The sequence below is a fragment of the Rhizophagus irregularis genome, chromosome 10 (assembly GCF_026210795.1).
Source record: "Rhizophagus irregularis chromosome 10, complete sequence".
In the NCBI taxonomy this organism is placed as follows: Eukaryota; Fungi; Glomeromycota; class Glomeromycetes; order Glomerales; family Glomeraceae; genus Rhizophagus; species Rhizophagus irregularis.
The window spans coordinates 3676508-3690808 of NC_089438.1; the positions used below are offsets into that span (position 1 = coordinate 3676508).

Below are 14301 nucleotides of genomic sequence, written 5' to 3' on the forward strand. Positions count from 1 at the left end.
ATGGTTGAAAGAAGTTTTTTTTTTGAATGAAATGATAAACTTTAATGTATTGTTATATTGTACTATACATAGGGTCCGAATATTAATACCATCTTAATATATATATATATGTTTTGCTATAAATTACCTAAAATAATTACACTCTCATATTGCTCATTAAGGAATTTGACTTTATGGCTTTCATGAGACTATAAATTGAAATGTACCAGAAAAATAGATAAATTGACAGCAAAAATAATGCGTATACAATCAGTATGCATAATCTTCGTAAAGGCGCATTCTGATCCAATCTCACGTTTATATGATTTCTAATTAATTAATTTATTCACTATAAAGGCACATCATCAAAGTTAAAATGTAATTTCACATAGAACGTAAAGACTATAATGCTGGTCGGAATTACAATTAGTGTCGGCCGGCGCTATCAATCATCTTTTTTTCCTTAATATAAACAAAGGTGTAATATTTATTTATTTCGTAATAAAATAGAAAGAATAAATATTTTAGAATTAATCATTTTAACGAACTTAATTTGGAATATCGTTAACAAATATAATTTATAATCGAGATTACATTTATGGATATTTTTACTCTTTTATTATTTTGAAAATCATAAACAAACATGTCGCGATCAAACTTTTTTTTTTTATATTTATTTATTCATTATTCTATTAATATAACAATGATAAATAATTGAGTATCAACGTCAAATTATTCATAAAATTTTCATAAAAGAATATACTTAATCAATTTTCCTAAAAATACAGTATTTTTATTTCTTCTTTTTTTTTTTATTTTTAAAAGTCCCCTTTCGTTTTTTTTTTCTTAAAAATTCCCATGGTTTTGGATTTATAAGGTTTTATAAATGATATGATTGAACATAAAAAAAAATATTAAATGATGGGCTTCAACCATTACACAACATTACGCCACGACGGCACGACGTCGCCACGTATTAGTTATTTACTGATCTAGTAGTATATAAATTTTGGTTTATCATCAGAATATTCTACAATGCAAAATATTTTGATGTTTTTTTAATCGTCTTTTGGATTTTCTCCAAACTTATGCATAGACAAAAAAACAAAATTTATAAAATTTTTGCGCATGACTAAATCGCACATTGTGGTAAAATTTTTAAATGATAAAAATTTTTGTACAATACATAAAAGTTTGTGATTATTTATTGTCAACTACAATATTTACCTAAAAAGTCGTATACGACTATACGCGATCAATTTATTAATAATGATCTTAATTACAGTAAGAATCTATTTCTCAAATGTTTCAGTTCATAATAACAACCTTCTGAAAATAAAAATATTTACATACTAGTTAATATACAAGACATTTGTCCTGTAAAAAAAAAAAAATAATAATTAAACTTAAAAGCAAGAAACGTTCATTACTCGCTTTAATCAAATTTAATATCTTATATTTCTTTGCTAAATTGCTTTGTATAAAATAAATTTTGATCGAATTATTTATAGAGTTTATATTATGATAACTTACTGTTACATACAATGTATAAAAATAAAATTAATCCAAGAATGAAGTAAAATATTTAGAAATTTAAAATTATTTATAAAAATCTAAAAATTATTATTTTTTCAAATGTAAATAAAATTTTTTAAGATTTTCCTTATGAAAATTATTACTTAGTTTGAACAATAATCATTAAAAATTTTATTATTTTATACCGGAAATAACCGTTCCATTATAATTTATTATAATGTAATTTCTAATTTAATAAAACTCTTTGATTTTCTAAAATAAAACCTACATTGACTCGTGTAGTACCTACGATCATTGGGTTACACACAATTAACTTTGATAAGTTAGTCCAACAGGGCGGACATCCTCATATTAAGCCTGAAGGAACTCCTTTAGAATATAAAAATTTAATGAAACAAAGCTGGAATGCTGGTCCATCAAAAAGACCTGATATACACCCACTTTTAGATGAAATGGATAAGCTTAATCTAATTATCAAACTAATGAATTGGAACGTCCTGGTGGTAAGATTTTTTTTCTATAAGAGTCGAAATTTTATTTAACTTTTAAAGGTTATTAAATTATTATATTTTTAAATAAAAACATTTGGATATCTAGGCACAAATTATTAGGAACCTGGGTAAAGTTACCGGTAAGGAATTAACGTTAATGCTGGTAATGGTTTGACTTGGAATTATGTAATTCTGCCCATCGGTTAATTTCCCGGTTAAATGTAGTTGTTTTCATATTATTGTGGTCGAAGTTTTCCTTACTTAGCACTTTATCTAATTCCTATTTTAATTTTAGATCAAATCAGAAATCAAAAGTCTGTATATATATCATATACTATTATAATCATTATATAAAAATTTTATTAATAAAATTTTTTCGTGGTAATCGGGTAATCGGTAATAGAAGTGGTGTGATAATGTAGTTTTTTTTTTATTAATCATATTCTTTAGATTGCCAAACATTTTTTTTTCGTCATTTTCTAATTTCTTCAATATTATGTTACATTACGTTACTATATTTTCTTGTTTAATATATACTAAATTGATTTATACATCTGTATAAAGGACTATATTATGAAAATATCTGCTCATGTTTAATCAATAAAGTATTTTAAAAAAAAAGGATAACGAGAAAAAAGAAATTTTTTAAATATATATTATATGATATATATGACGTATGTATTCCCTTTTTTTAACCACATATCCACAATAGTGGATGCATGAAAAGTTATAGACATTTAAAAATATAAAATTTATTTAATAAAAACATATTCAGTTTGCACATATGATATTTTACTAATATAAATAACATAAAGATAAAAAAAAAAATAAAAAATAAAAAAATAAACTATTCAAATTACAAATTAAGAATCTTGTAGAAATCTCATCAAGTCATAGTGTTTAAATAATTTATGATAAGAAAAAAAAATCAGGTGTAATAATGTCGGTTATCTAATTTGTAATTCTTCTGTATTTAAATATCTAAAATAAAGAAAAAAAATATATTACGTTAAATTTGGTAATTTAAGAGGTAAATTTTAAACATTTTAAAAAATAATTCTTACTTTCAGGAAGTTCCAATTCATCTTGTTCTTCTGAATGAAGATTTGGATTATTATGTGCTTCAACTTCATCTATCAAATATAAATTAAAATTTAAAATCAAATAATTATTTTAAGAATTTAAATAATTGTTTTATCATACCATTATCATTAATATGAAGTTTCTTTATTCGCTTTCGCATTGATTCAACCTTATAATCATCATCTAAATAATAAATCATGTTCAATATTGTAATAAAATTAACATATTTAAATTATTTTACTTGCCATTTTTTGAGGTTATTTTAAATACATTGGATAACTTTTTGTTGCTAACTAAATAATCATCAATATAAGTTATTCATTTATTTGATTATTTTAAAACAAAATGTAATTCAATTACCTTTAAATATGCTATTTACTTTTGAAGTACTATTTTTCTTACTACTTGATTTATTAAAATCATCAACTAAAAAAAGCAAAATAAGTCAATAAACAACACTTCATTATATAGTAATATTTAACATAAATGTAATTGCACTTACTATTATTAGGAATATAAAAAACATAAGATTTATTACTATGAAATGCTTTAAAAAAAAATTAACCCTTATTACCATAAATATTTATAGATTAAAATTATAAATTTTATTTAATTTGTACCTTCTTGTTCTTCTATTATTATTTAAATAAAAAAATAAACATTATTAATTAAATATATTAATACACTTTTAAAGAAATTAAACAAAAAGGTTAATAAATCGATAAATACCTTCTGTCGCATTTCTTGGTTCAGGAAGATTATCAAATTGATGAAGTTTACTTGTAAATAGTTTGCTACTGCTGGTACAATTTTCCATATCAAAATTATTATTTTCTTCTAGTTGGGTTAATGATTCATTTGATTTACTTTGATAAAATAAATTAATATCTTTAATTTTATTTTCAAGTGTAATAGTATCAGGTCTTTTTGATGGATCAGCATCCCAACATTGCTTCATTAAATTTTTATATTCTGAAGGAGTTCCTGGTACAATTTTTGGTCTTATGCCATTAACAACATTCATTGCTAGATCATAATCATGTTCATAATTATTAAATGGTGGTTGTCCTGATGAAACTTCCCACATAAGCATTGCAATACTATAAATATCGGATTTAAAAGTCTGTTCTTTTCCAATAATAACCTCAGTTGCCATATAAGGAAGATTTCCATATATACTTTTTAATGGTTTATCTGCAGGTCCACAAAATCCAAGATCACTAATAAAAAATCTATCTTTAAATAATATATTTCCAGAATGCAAATCTCTATGAATTGCATTTTCATCGTGAATCCTTCTAAGTGCACTTATTATATCAGTAATAATTTGGATTCTTTCTTTCCATGTAAGTTTTTTATGATTTTGTTGTAAATATTTTCTTAAGTCTATATAAAATTTATTCATTACAAGCATATAATCTCTATTTGATGGATCTTGTGTTAATCCATAACATTGGGCAATATCACTCCATTTATTGCTTATATTTAAATGTGATTTAGCCTATAAAATAAACCATTATAAAATTTTCAAATTAATTTGTCAACTGTTTTAATATTCAGATTACAAACCTCTTCAATCCAATTTTGATTTGCATTTTCAACATTTTCTAATCTTTTAAGTACTACAATTTGGCTTCCAAATCTCTTTAATTGTTGCCCTTCAGAATCCCATTCAGCAAAATTCCCATTAATCCGTATTGCCGTATAAATTTCTGAAAATCCACCTTTTGTTAAGTATTCAATATTTTGTAGATTATTATATGGAATCCATTCTGGTATTAGTCTTGGATAAATTGTCTTCATTTGACATTCTTGTATTAAATTATCAATAATAACATTTCCAGATGTCCAATTTGAAAATTTTACTTTTAAATAATTTCGAACACAAATTTCACAATATGTTGTAGCTAAACATTCTTGGTTGCAATTTTCACAAATTCTTTTTGTTCCTTCATTAAGAATAAGTTTGCTATAATCATAACTTTCAGTTAGCATTCTTATTGCTTCAGATTTTTCATTTTCTGTAAGTAATTCATCATCAAGAATTGTTTGTTTTTGGAATTCATAACCTTTGTGTACATTGTTACGAATACTTGAATCTATTAATGCATATGATCTATTAATTGCATTATAAATTTTATTTTCACCCAATGACATAATGAAATATGTTATACTGTAAGGCTAAATTTTTTTTTATAAATACGTTTATTAATTTTTATATAAAAGAAAAGAAAGGGTTGGAAGTTGGAACCGGTGATTAGCTCCGAAGTTATACATATTAAAATAGTAATGTGTAACCAAAGTGAATGTTACATAAAGCAACATTGTACTACCTAAATTTATGATATGCATGCAAATCAATGTACACAAAAGAAAAAAAAAGGTGATCATTATACAAATTATGTTTAAAATCTTTTTTTTCTTAATTTCTCTATTTTTTGAAGATCATCAAGTTATGCAAATGCTATACTTTTCAACGATGTAGACGTAAAAGGACGAATAATAAAAGCACTACAAGCGCCACATACTGATAAAATTCCCATGTTTTTGTTTTATAATTTAAAAACTATAAGTATTGCCATACATCCAGAAAAGTTCCGCAGTTACAAATCAAAATCTTCTTATTCTTCCTATTGACAATAGAATTTTTTTCAGAATATTAAATTATTTTTCCGTTCTTATCATTCTTGATCTAAGGATCTGCATGGTGCACAAAATCTGCTGTTTCCGTTCCACAACAATCATCACAACTTTCTTTTATGTCATCCTTACTTCGCCACCGCAGCCGTCTCCAAAGGTTGAAAGTTTCTCCTTATCAAAAAACTTTAAGTCATATAACCGTCATCTTTACTCCATAAAAGTTGAATAGAACACTATCGTACCGACATTTAACACTCTTGTTGATCTTTTTATTGAAAGAAAGCTTGGGTTTATCATTTTTCCAAAAATATTTCAACTATTTGTGTGAAACATCTTTGGTCAATATTTCTCTAATCCATAATGAAAAATGGCAAACCTTGGTTATAATAAAGAGACTCAAATTTGTAATATTTTCATATGACTGTCATTTTTTTGACTATGAAATATTTGGTGAAGAGATCGAAAGGAAAGTTTTTTTATATTTTAAAATCTTTTATTATGCTTATAGTAACTATATGGTATTAAAAAAAAGTAGTTATCTATACTTACTACTTATCTATAATTATACCGGCCAGAATTAAAATCCTAGATTGTGTGACAGGCAACACGTACACTTTAATTGTTTTTTATATTTAATTAAAATCCAATATTTTATTTTTCAGTGGATTTCCTTATAATTTCATTTCGAAAATGAGACTTATATTTTATTAAATAACAAAATAAGTGATGATTTTAACAAATAAATATTTTTTTTTTACAGTGTATAACGATTTTAAACGGCTAAAAAACAAATTTTTTTATCAGATAATTGGTCCAACAAGATAATTTTTTATCAACTATTATTTATTTATCTATTGAGACTATCTATCCAGATATCCAAAAATTTGATTTCCAGTAAATTTGGAAACGTATTATACGCCATAAAAATACTAAATTTGTAGCCCTGAAATATCATATCAATTATATACAGTACTGTACATACGAAAACGGAGAAAAAAAAATCATGTAAATCTTTCCTTTTTAGATAATGCGGGTGGAAATTTCATTACCTTTTTTAGATACTGACTGAAATTATCACTGAAAAATGGTACAGCTAGTAAAGTTTTGTTTGCGCCTGACCTATATTTTTTGGGATCCTGCTCTAGTAAGCGATATAATTGATTCGAAGAAAAATTTTTATAAATAAACTATTTTATAGATGTCAAATTTAATTCAAGAGATTTCTGATAATCATATACGTTCATAATTTTTTTTCTTTTGTTACTATCGTATTATACAGTAAATTGTTTAAAACACTAAGATTATAGTAGTAAAATAAGACATCTTCCATACTTCACTTCTTAGTTTGTAATTTAAATAATTTATTTATGACATGTAATAAATTATCACGTAAGATTATATTTTTATTTTATTTTAAAAATAATATGACATTGTACCAACGAGTGTATTGTTATTGTATTTCGATCAAACAAAAAAAATTCAAAAAAAAGAACAAGATCATAAATATCATTTATTTTAAAAAACAATTATACAAATTAATTTATATCTAAAAATTGTAAATAAGGAGTTGGGTTAGTGTAAATGCTGATGCAAGATTTAGTAAAGATTATTAAATTTATTAAAAAGTTTTGTTTTAATATTTTAGAATAATGGTTTATTGAATTTAAATATATATATTTTTATTAAAGTGGTAAAATAAGAAAATTAGCATTTCTGTAACATTGCTATTGAAATCTTATTATAAAATTTTACTATTTTGACTTGCGCTGTAAAAAAAGTTGTTCCGTTTTTATATTCGTAAAAGGCTCATATTTCCGGAATCAATAACCTTATATCATGGAATTTATCGAATTATTACATTTTCCGCAAATAGATCCGTGAAAGGCTCATTTTTACGGAGTTTTTACAGAAATAACGGAGCAATAAACATATATAGGACTTAACATTTATACCTTTGTAATAAAAATATATCTTAAATAAAAAAAATAAAAAAAAATTAAGTATATTTAATTCATTTTGAGTATAATAATCTGACGCCATGTTCATAAAACTATCAGACTTTTGTGAGACATCATGACATCATCATCATTGATTTCTATATAATTTTGTTTACTGCAATATCTAAGATCCCACCTTTCTTTTGTGGACTCTTTCTAAGAGGAGGTTGTTTTTCAGAATTTTTATTGCTTTTTATGTTTTTAGTTTTTCTTTTACTACAGGTACTCTTATTATTATCTAAGAATTCATTTGCATTGTTATTCTTATTTGTTCTAAATCCTTTTCTGGTAAATTAAATTGGACAACCCTTTTATTTTTAAAGAACTAGATTTGTTAGTGGCTTCAAATATAGAATTACTTTCTTTATTTAGAGTAGGAGAGGTTTATGAGGTTAAAATCATGTGGAAGTGGATGATAATAGGGTGGATTATAATATGTTGATGGTGGAATATTAGGATTATAGTAATTGTATTGAAGGTGGTTTTAAGGCATCAGTTTGCGAGAAATTTTTATCTGTATTTGTATCATATTTAATCTTTGTTGACGTCATTTGTGGATGTTTTCTTCTTTTTTTCTTTTTTCTTATTTTGTGGAATCTGAATTTTCTGACAAAGCAACTGAAGATTCTGAAGATTCTGAAACTGATAAGTCATGCTTTTTAAATATTTCTGAAGTTTAATTTGAGGTAGAAATTCTAAAAAATAGTTCACCATCATTATCATCATTATTGTTAAAAGTATTGTTAAATGTTGATTTAAAATCTGGTTAGTTAGTTGTATTAGGCGATAGGTATTACATCCTTCTTTTGTGGAATGTATAGGTGCTGTCAGAATTATTTTTATGATTACAGCACATGCCATAACACTATAATTAAATGCTGTAAATCATAAATGTAATGCTATAATGCCATAATTTAATTTGATGCTGTGATTTCATAAATATATATGCCATAAATAAGATTAAACTTAATTTCAGCCAAATTTCTAATATCTAAAAAAAGGTAATTTTGTCCTTCAATAAAATTGAAGAAATGGGTTACATTTTTTTTATTTTTATTGCACAAAGTGAACAAGATACTAACAGTACAAATTACAAAGATTCTAAAACTGCAATTAGAAAACTGAAAACTAAACCACTACGAAGGCGATGTCACCTTGGTGGGAAGACGAACTGAAGAAACAGGGATGCTCTTAGAACACCACCGGATCAAGGAAATGGTTACACAGGTTACATTAGTAGGTTATTGTACAAGATAACAAGTAACAAACAAAATTTTTTCTTCTTCCAATTTTTTACATAGTGGCCCATTTTATACACGTCTCGACGCGTTATTGTTGACACATACAAACAATCTTAATAAAATAGAACGTAGACAACTCTTATTTTATGTTTAGTCACCTACATCTTATAGTATAGTTACTCCCTATTTGTGGAATTAGTTTTAGTTTCTGTTCGTTTGTCTTTTAGTTGTCCTTTAATGGAAGTATTACTGGACAGGAGGGTTCCTTATTCTACAACTGAGGATCTGGACATTAGTTTGGATGCTAACCGTCCTATTGTAGCGCTATATTTTCTTTGATTGTATTGTAGTTTACAACAACTGCTTCCTGCTTGACATAAAATAAATAAATAAATGACAAACAAATTTTGCACATTCGGAATATCTGGAATGTATCAAGCCTTATTGTTGCACAGCAAAAATCACAAAAACAAAAAAAGTTTTCTTAATACATAATATATAACTTATAAAAGTCATTAATTAGATGTATCTTTAGCTACTTTGCAAGTCTACTTAGAGTGGCAAAGGTGGTTTTTAATATCACTTTTTTGATTTTTCTTTGTTAAAACAAGAAAATTATCAGTTACATCCAAAGTAGTGATTATACAGAACCACTACATTAGATTGTTTAAAATTAAATTTGTCTGTAATCTATATATTTTAAGTATTAATTATCACTGATCACTCATAATAAACTGAATAAATAAAAATAATAAAAATTAGATAAAATATAAAAAAGAAGCTTAAGATGGGGTTGGTCTGTTGGACCATCAGAAAAATTTTATAGTTATACACAGTAGTTTTTATGTTTTTCAAATAAATGATCAGAGCTATCTCAGTACATATGACCTGTGATGTGGCATCTGAGTTTTGATTGGCTTTCAATTTGTGCTCCGAAGGATACAAATCAACCTGGGTTAATTTGACCTGACTATTAGATCGGGTCGGCCCATGACTCGCATGACCCGACCTGATGGGTCGGGTCATATATTTCCTTGATCTGGGTTTTGACCCTAAATTATAATATTGGTCGGAATTAACCTAGTAGTTGGTTAATAGTAAAATAGTAAAAAAAATAGTTTTTTTTTATTAGTAAATTTAACTAATAATTTCTTTATTAAATATTAATATTAGTTTAATTAGTATTAATTGCTAACCTTATCATGTAGGCTTTTAAGCTGATTAATAAAATTTGAGTTTGGGATCTACTTGATCTTTTGTAGATCTATTGGGCTTATTCGAGTTAACTGTACTTTGGTCGAGTTAAGGTCGGGTTATAAAAAATATGTGGCCCAATCACTTATGGTCTTTTTATTTAGGTCAGGTCAAATATTTTCTCCAAACCCGACCCGGTGGGAGCACTAATCTTGTGTAATATTTAAAGTTTATCATAATTAACATTTTTGTAATTATAGTATGTTAGTATTTAAAAAACTTTATTCATATTTTATTGAAGAAAATTTACATTTTTACATATTTTACATATTTAAATTACATTAAAGGTAATATTTTATTTGAAATAACATTAAAAAAAATATAAATTTTTAGTAATAATTTGTTAATAAAAATTAATAAAAAATAAAAATTAATAAAATCAACCTTGTCGGACCATTTTCTGAATACCATTTTCCTGAATATACCTTTTCCTGAATCCAATTTTCTGAATGCCTATTTCCAGAAATTGATCATTTCCTGAAACTCTATTTTACCGAATGCCAATTTCCCGAATCTCAATTTCTGGAATTATATGAAGCATCCAATTTCCCAAATTCTTTTATCCTGAATTATTTTACCCCAAATTCCAATATCATGAACCCTGACATTCCGAATGGACATTTTACTGAATTTAATATTATCTTGTATAATTTTACATCATAAATTAGAATTATTAATTTCATAAACCCAACCTTTATTTTGTTTAGTATACTAATCAATAAATTATATATAATGTGTATAAATATAATACTGCATGTAATAAACTAACTTGTATTAAAACAAATACTTAAAATAAATAATGTAATCCAAAAATCAATGTATATGGATATTTGTATACAAAAGAAAAAAATATAAACCAAAGATATTATTGGTCTTGTGAGTTCAGAAAAAAGTATGGCTGCAGTGGAAGAGCCATGACTGACTTAGAGGGTGAGGAACACATATTGATAAGTACTAAAGAACATATCATACACCTGAAGCTAACAGACGGAGTTGATGTAGTCAAACACTTGATATAATAAAGGATAGTATGTAAAAGTAATAAATTAGTGTAAAATTTGGTGTTTTTATATAGATAAAGTTGTTCATTTAGTAATTTTCTATTCATAATGCGAAATTAAAAATGTTTAGTAACATACAGTTAGTTTAATATTACAAAAAGTTGAATTATATTAATAAATCTCTAATAAATTTTACAATTGTTAACATTATATCTGCTTATAATATATTTGAATAATAAAACTTATAGTTATCAATAGTTTTTTATTTTACATAGATTCTAATATATGATCTGTTTTATTTTTATATGTAATAGAAAGCATTAGCCGAACATATTTAATAAATGATCTGATTTATTTTTTCAAAGATCGATATAATTTTTATCATGTGATCAGAAAACGATTGGCTATTAATTAACTAAACATATGATTTTGCCAATATCATTAGGTTAAACGAATCGAAATTTTTGGCTCAAATCGAAAGAATGTTTACGGATCCTTAGCCTAAAGGGATGACAATCATAACAGTATACATGTAGAGAATCACTTGACACCTAACCTCGAGGGAGCAATATCATATGACACTTATAATGGCATATGTGTAGAGAATCACTTGACACCGATCTCAGAGGGAGCAATATCATATGACACTCATAATGGCATATGTGTAGAGAATCACTTGACACTGAGCCCAGAGGGGAACAGTATCGTATGACACTCACAATATCATATGTGTAAGGATCAAGTGGTATCATATGACACTCAAAACAGTATATGTGTAGGATTTCCCCTGCGTACCCTTCAAAAATGTCACGAAAATTCACGTGACTGTTTTTTTGTCACATGCGTCACACCCTTCCTTGTTTCCATTTTCTATAAGTATCTGAGGGACTTAGTTTTTTTCGAGTAGGTAAAAACTTATTCGTCACACCCTTATTCATCACTGTTTATTTTCACGTGTTAGTGCATAACGCCGTAATGCCAGCCGTTTCGTGACATTTTTGAAGTGTACGCAGGGGTAGTCTATGTGTAGTTACTGTGAAGAAGTGTAATAATGACATATTATGGGAGTACTGCGCATGATATATACCGGAATAATTTTTTATTGATCGATGGCATCTTAGCTCCATTAATACAAAAATAGCATATATTAACCATTATTACAAAAATAGCACATCTAGATCTAAAAATAAGAGCACTGCGGAAACATATAAATTTTCAAGAATATCTCTGGCAAGATTTTTTTTTATTCACTGTGGATGTTAGGAAGTAGTATTATGTGTTTAGTGACGTAACATATTTTCGCCTGATACTGGGTATTTACTACAGCGCAGAGCGGACATAGATGAGGGAAGGTAAATAACCTAAATTGAAGATAAGATATTTTGGTATATTATCATCATGGAACAAACCCATTCTGACACTAGTGCTGGTGATAAGATTGAGATATACGAATTCTTGGAGGCTTTGGGATTATTAGATAATGAAGTTTCACCCATCAACATGGATGATGACGACAATAACGAATCTGACATCGACGAAGAAGATAGTGATGATGATCAAAAGAATTATTGGGACCCTAGGAAAACATATACCGGATGGGATTATAAAAGACGTTTTGGTGAAGATGCTTTGAAAAAACTTTATCAAACCCGGGAAGCTCATCATCAGAATATCGTACTCATGGAATTTACCAGACGTCTTCCAAATATATCTGAGAAAGAAAAAAATAGATTATTCGACGCATTCTCTAGGTCTAATGCATTTGGGGCGAAAGAACATAATGCACTCTTGGATACGTTAGCCGATCCCGTAAAAGGTTGGGATCTTGATAATTATTGAATGGATAATTCCCGGCAGATTATGCCTGTGACGCAATTACTTATATTCGGTCCACATTATGAAGTCTATGCTACAATTGCGAACTTGAATTTATTGCTTGAAGTGTTGCAGGTAAGACAATATTCCGTTCCATTCCTATACCATTCACCATGTAATCCATAATTCCCATGTTTTCCATCGCAAATAGGACATGGTGAATTCCACGGCTAAGCAAATGCAAAATTATAATTATCAATCCCTCTAAAATTATTTCGGAATTTCAAGTATGTGAAATGCTTTAACACGGATTTGATAATTAACTCTGAATCAGGTTTTGCTTCGAAGGTGATAGGCCCTTTTTCTTCACATTGCTCAGAAAAAGATAAATAGAATACTTTGTTTTCTGGCTTTGAAGTTTCTTTCCCCTATTGCGTTGTCTAATCTCATCACTAATCTTTTTTTTATGCACTTCATCCAAGAAAGCATTTGTTTCTTTATTTTCTAAGGTCTTCTGATCACATTGGTCCATAACGGATATATTAACAGCTGATACCGATTGCTTTGCAATCACCTCTGGAATCAGTTCTTCAGGTAATGAAGTATCCATTTTCTTATCCACTAACGGTTTCTCATGATGTGTTGCCATGGATAACTGATCTGCAACCAAATTGAAGTTAGGTAAACTGTTATTAGAGGAAGTATCATTTAGCATTTGCCTCTGTTCCACTTTCGTAATTCTATCTCTAAACTCAGCATTCTTAGACTCGAGTTTAGTGGTAACTGTCTTATTTTTCTCTGTTCCTCGATTCTGGCCTTGAGTTCGGCATTCTCAACATCACGTCTCTTACTCTCTTCCACAGCCTGTCTTAGAAGCTCAGCAATCCTGGCCTTAAGCTCAACTTTCTCGGACTCAATCTCAGCAAACTTCCTTTTAAGATCAGGGATCTCAGCATTCTTGTCCTTAAGCTCAGCATTCACCTTCCTAAGCTCGGCAATCTCAGCTAAGAGCTTGGAATTTAATTCTCTCAATAAATCGATGGATTGCATATTCGATAATAACTTTTTATATGAGATGGGATAATTCAAAAGTTCGTTAGCATAGATAAAAAAACAAGGTGATATCCTCATCGAAATTACTGATTTATTGATATAGAAAATAAAATTACATGACTCGATGATACATAGACTTGTTTTACAAAGTGAAACGGTGTTTCTATACTAATGCCTGCCGGTGTTTCGTTCATCTAAGCTATCTAAGCTA

General features: G+C 27.1%; 3 protein-coding genes across 3 annotated transcripts; 1 reads left to right on the top strand and 2 right to left on the bottom strand.

The window, feature by feature from the left end:
• Positions 1 to 2979: 2979 nt before the first annotated feature.
• OCT59_002274 (uncharacterized protein) lies at positions 2980 to 3906 on the bottom strand (the record flags this gene model as incomplete). Its single annotated transcript, XM_066144388.1, has 6 exons — positions 2980 to 2987; positions 3071 to 3139; positions 3210 to 3272; positions 3335 to 3382; positions 3450 to 3515; positions 3819 to 3906. The coding sequence occupies 6 exons, from the start codon at positions 3904 to 3906 to the stop codon at positions 2980 to 2982; spliced, it is 342 nt and encodes a 113-aa protein (XP_065995553.1).
• An 8714-nt stretch (positions 3907 to 12620) lies between these two features.
• On the top strand, positions 12621 to 13061 carry OCT59_002275 (uncharacterized protein; the record flags this gene model as incomplete). The annotated part of the gene is made up of 1 exon (XM_025331278.2): positions 12621 to 13061. The coding sequence occupies one exon, from the start codon at positions 12621 to 12623 to the stop codon at positions 13059 to 13061; it is 441 nt and encodes a 146-aa protein (XP_025189820.1).
• A 65-nt stretch (positions 13062 to 13126) lies between these two features.
• Positions 13127 to 13752, bottom strand: OCT59_002276 (uncharacterized protein; the record flags this gene model as incomplete). The annotated part of the gene is made up of 2 exons (XM_066144389.1): positions 13127 to 13267; positions 13612 to 13752. 2 exons carry the CDS (start codon positions 13750 to 13752, stop codon positions 13127 to 13129), a joined length of 282 nt encoding a protein of 93 aa, XP_065995554.1.
• Between the last annotated feature and the right edge of the window lie 549 nt (positions 13753 to 14301).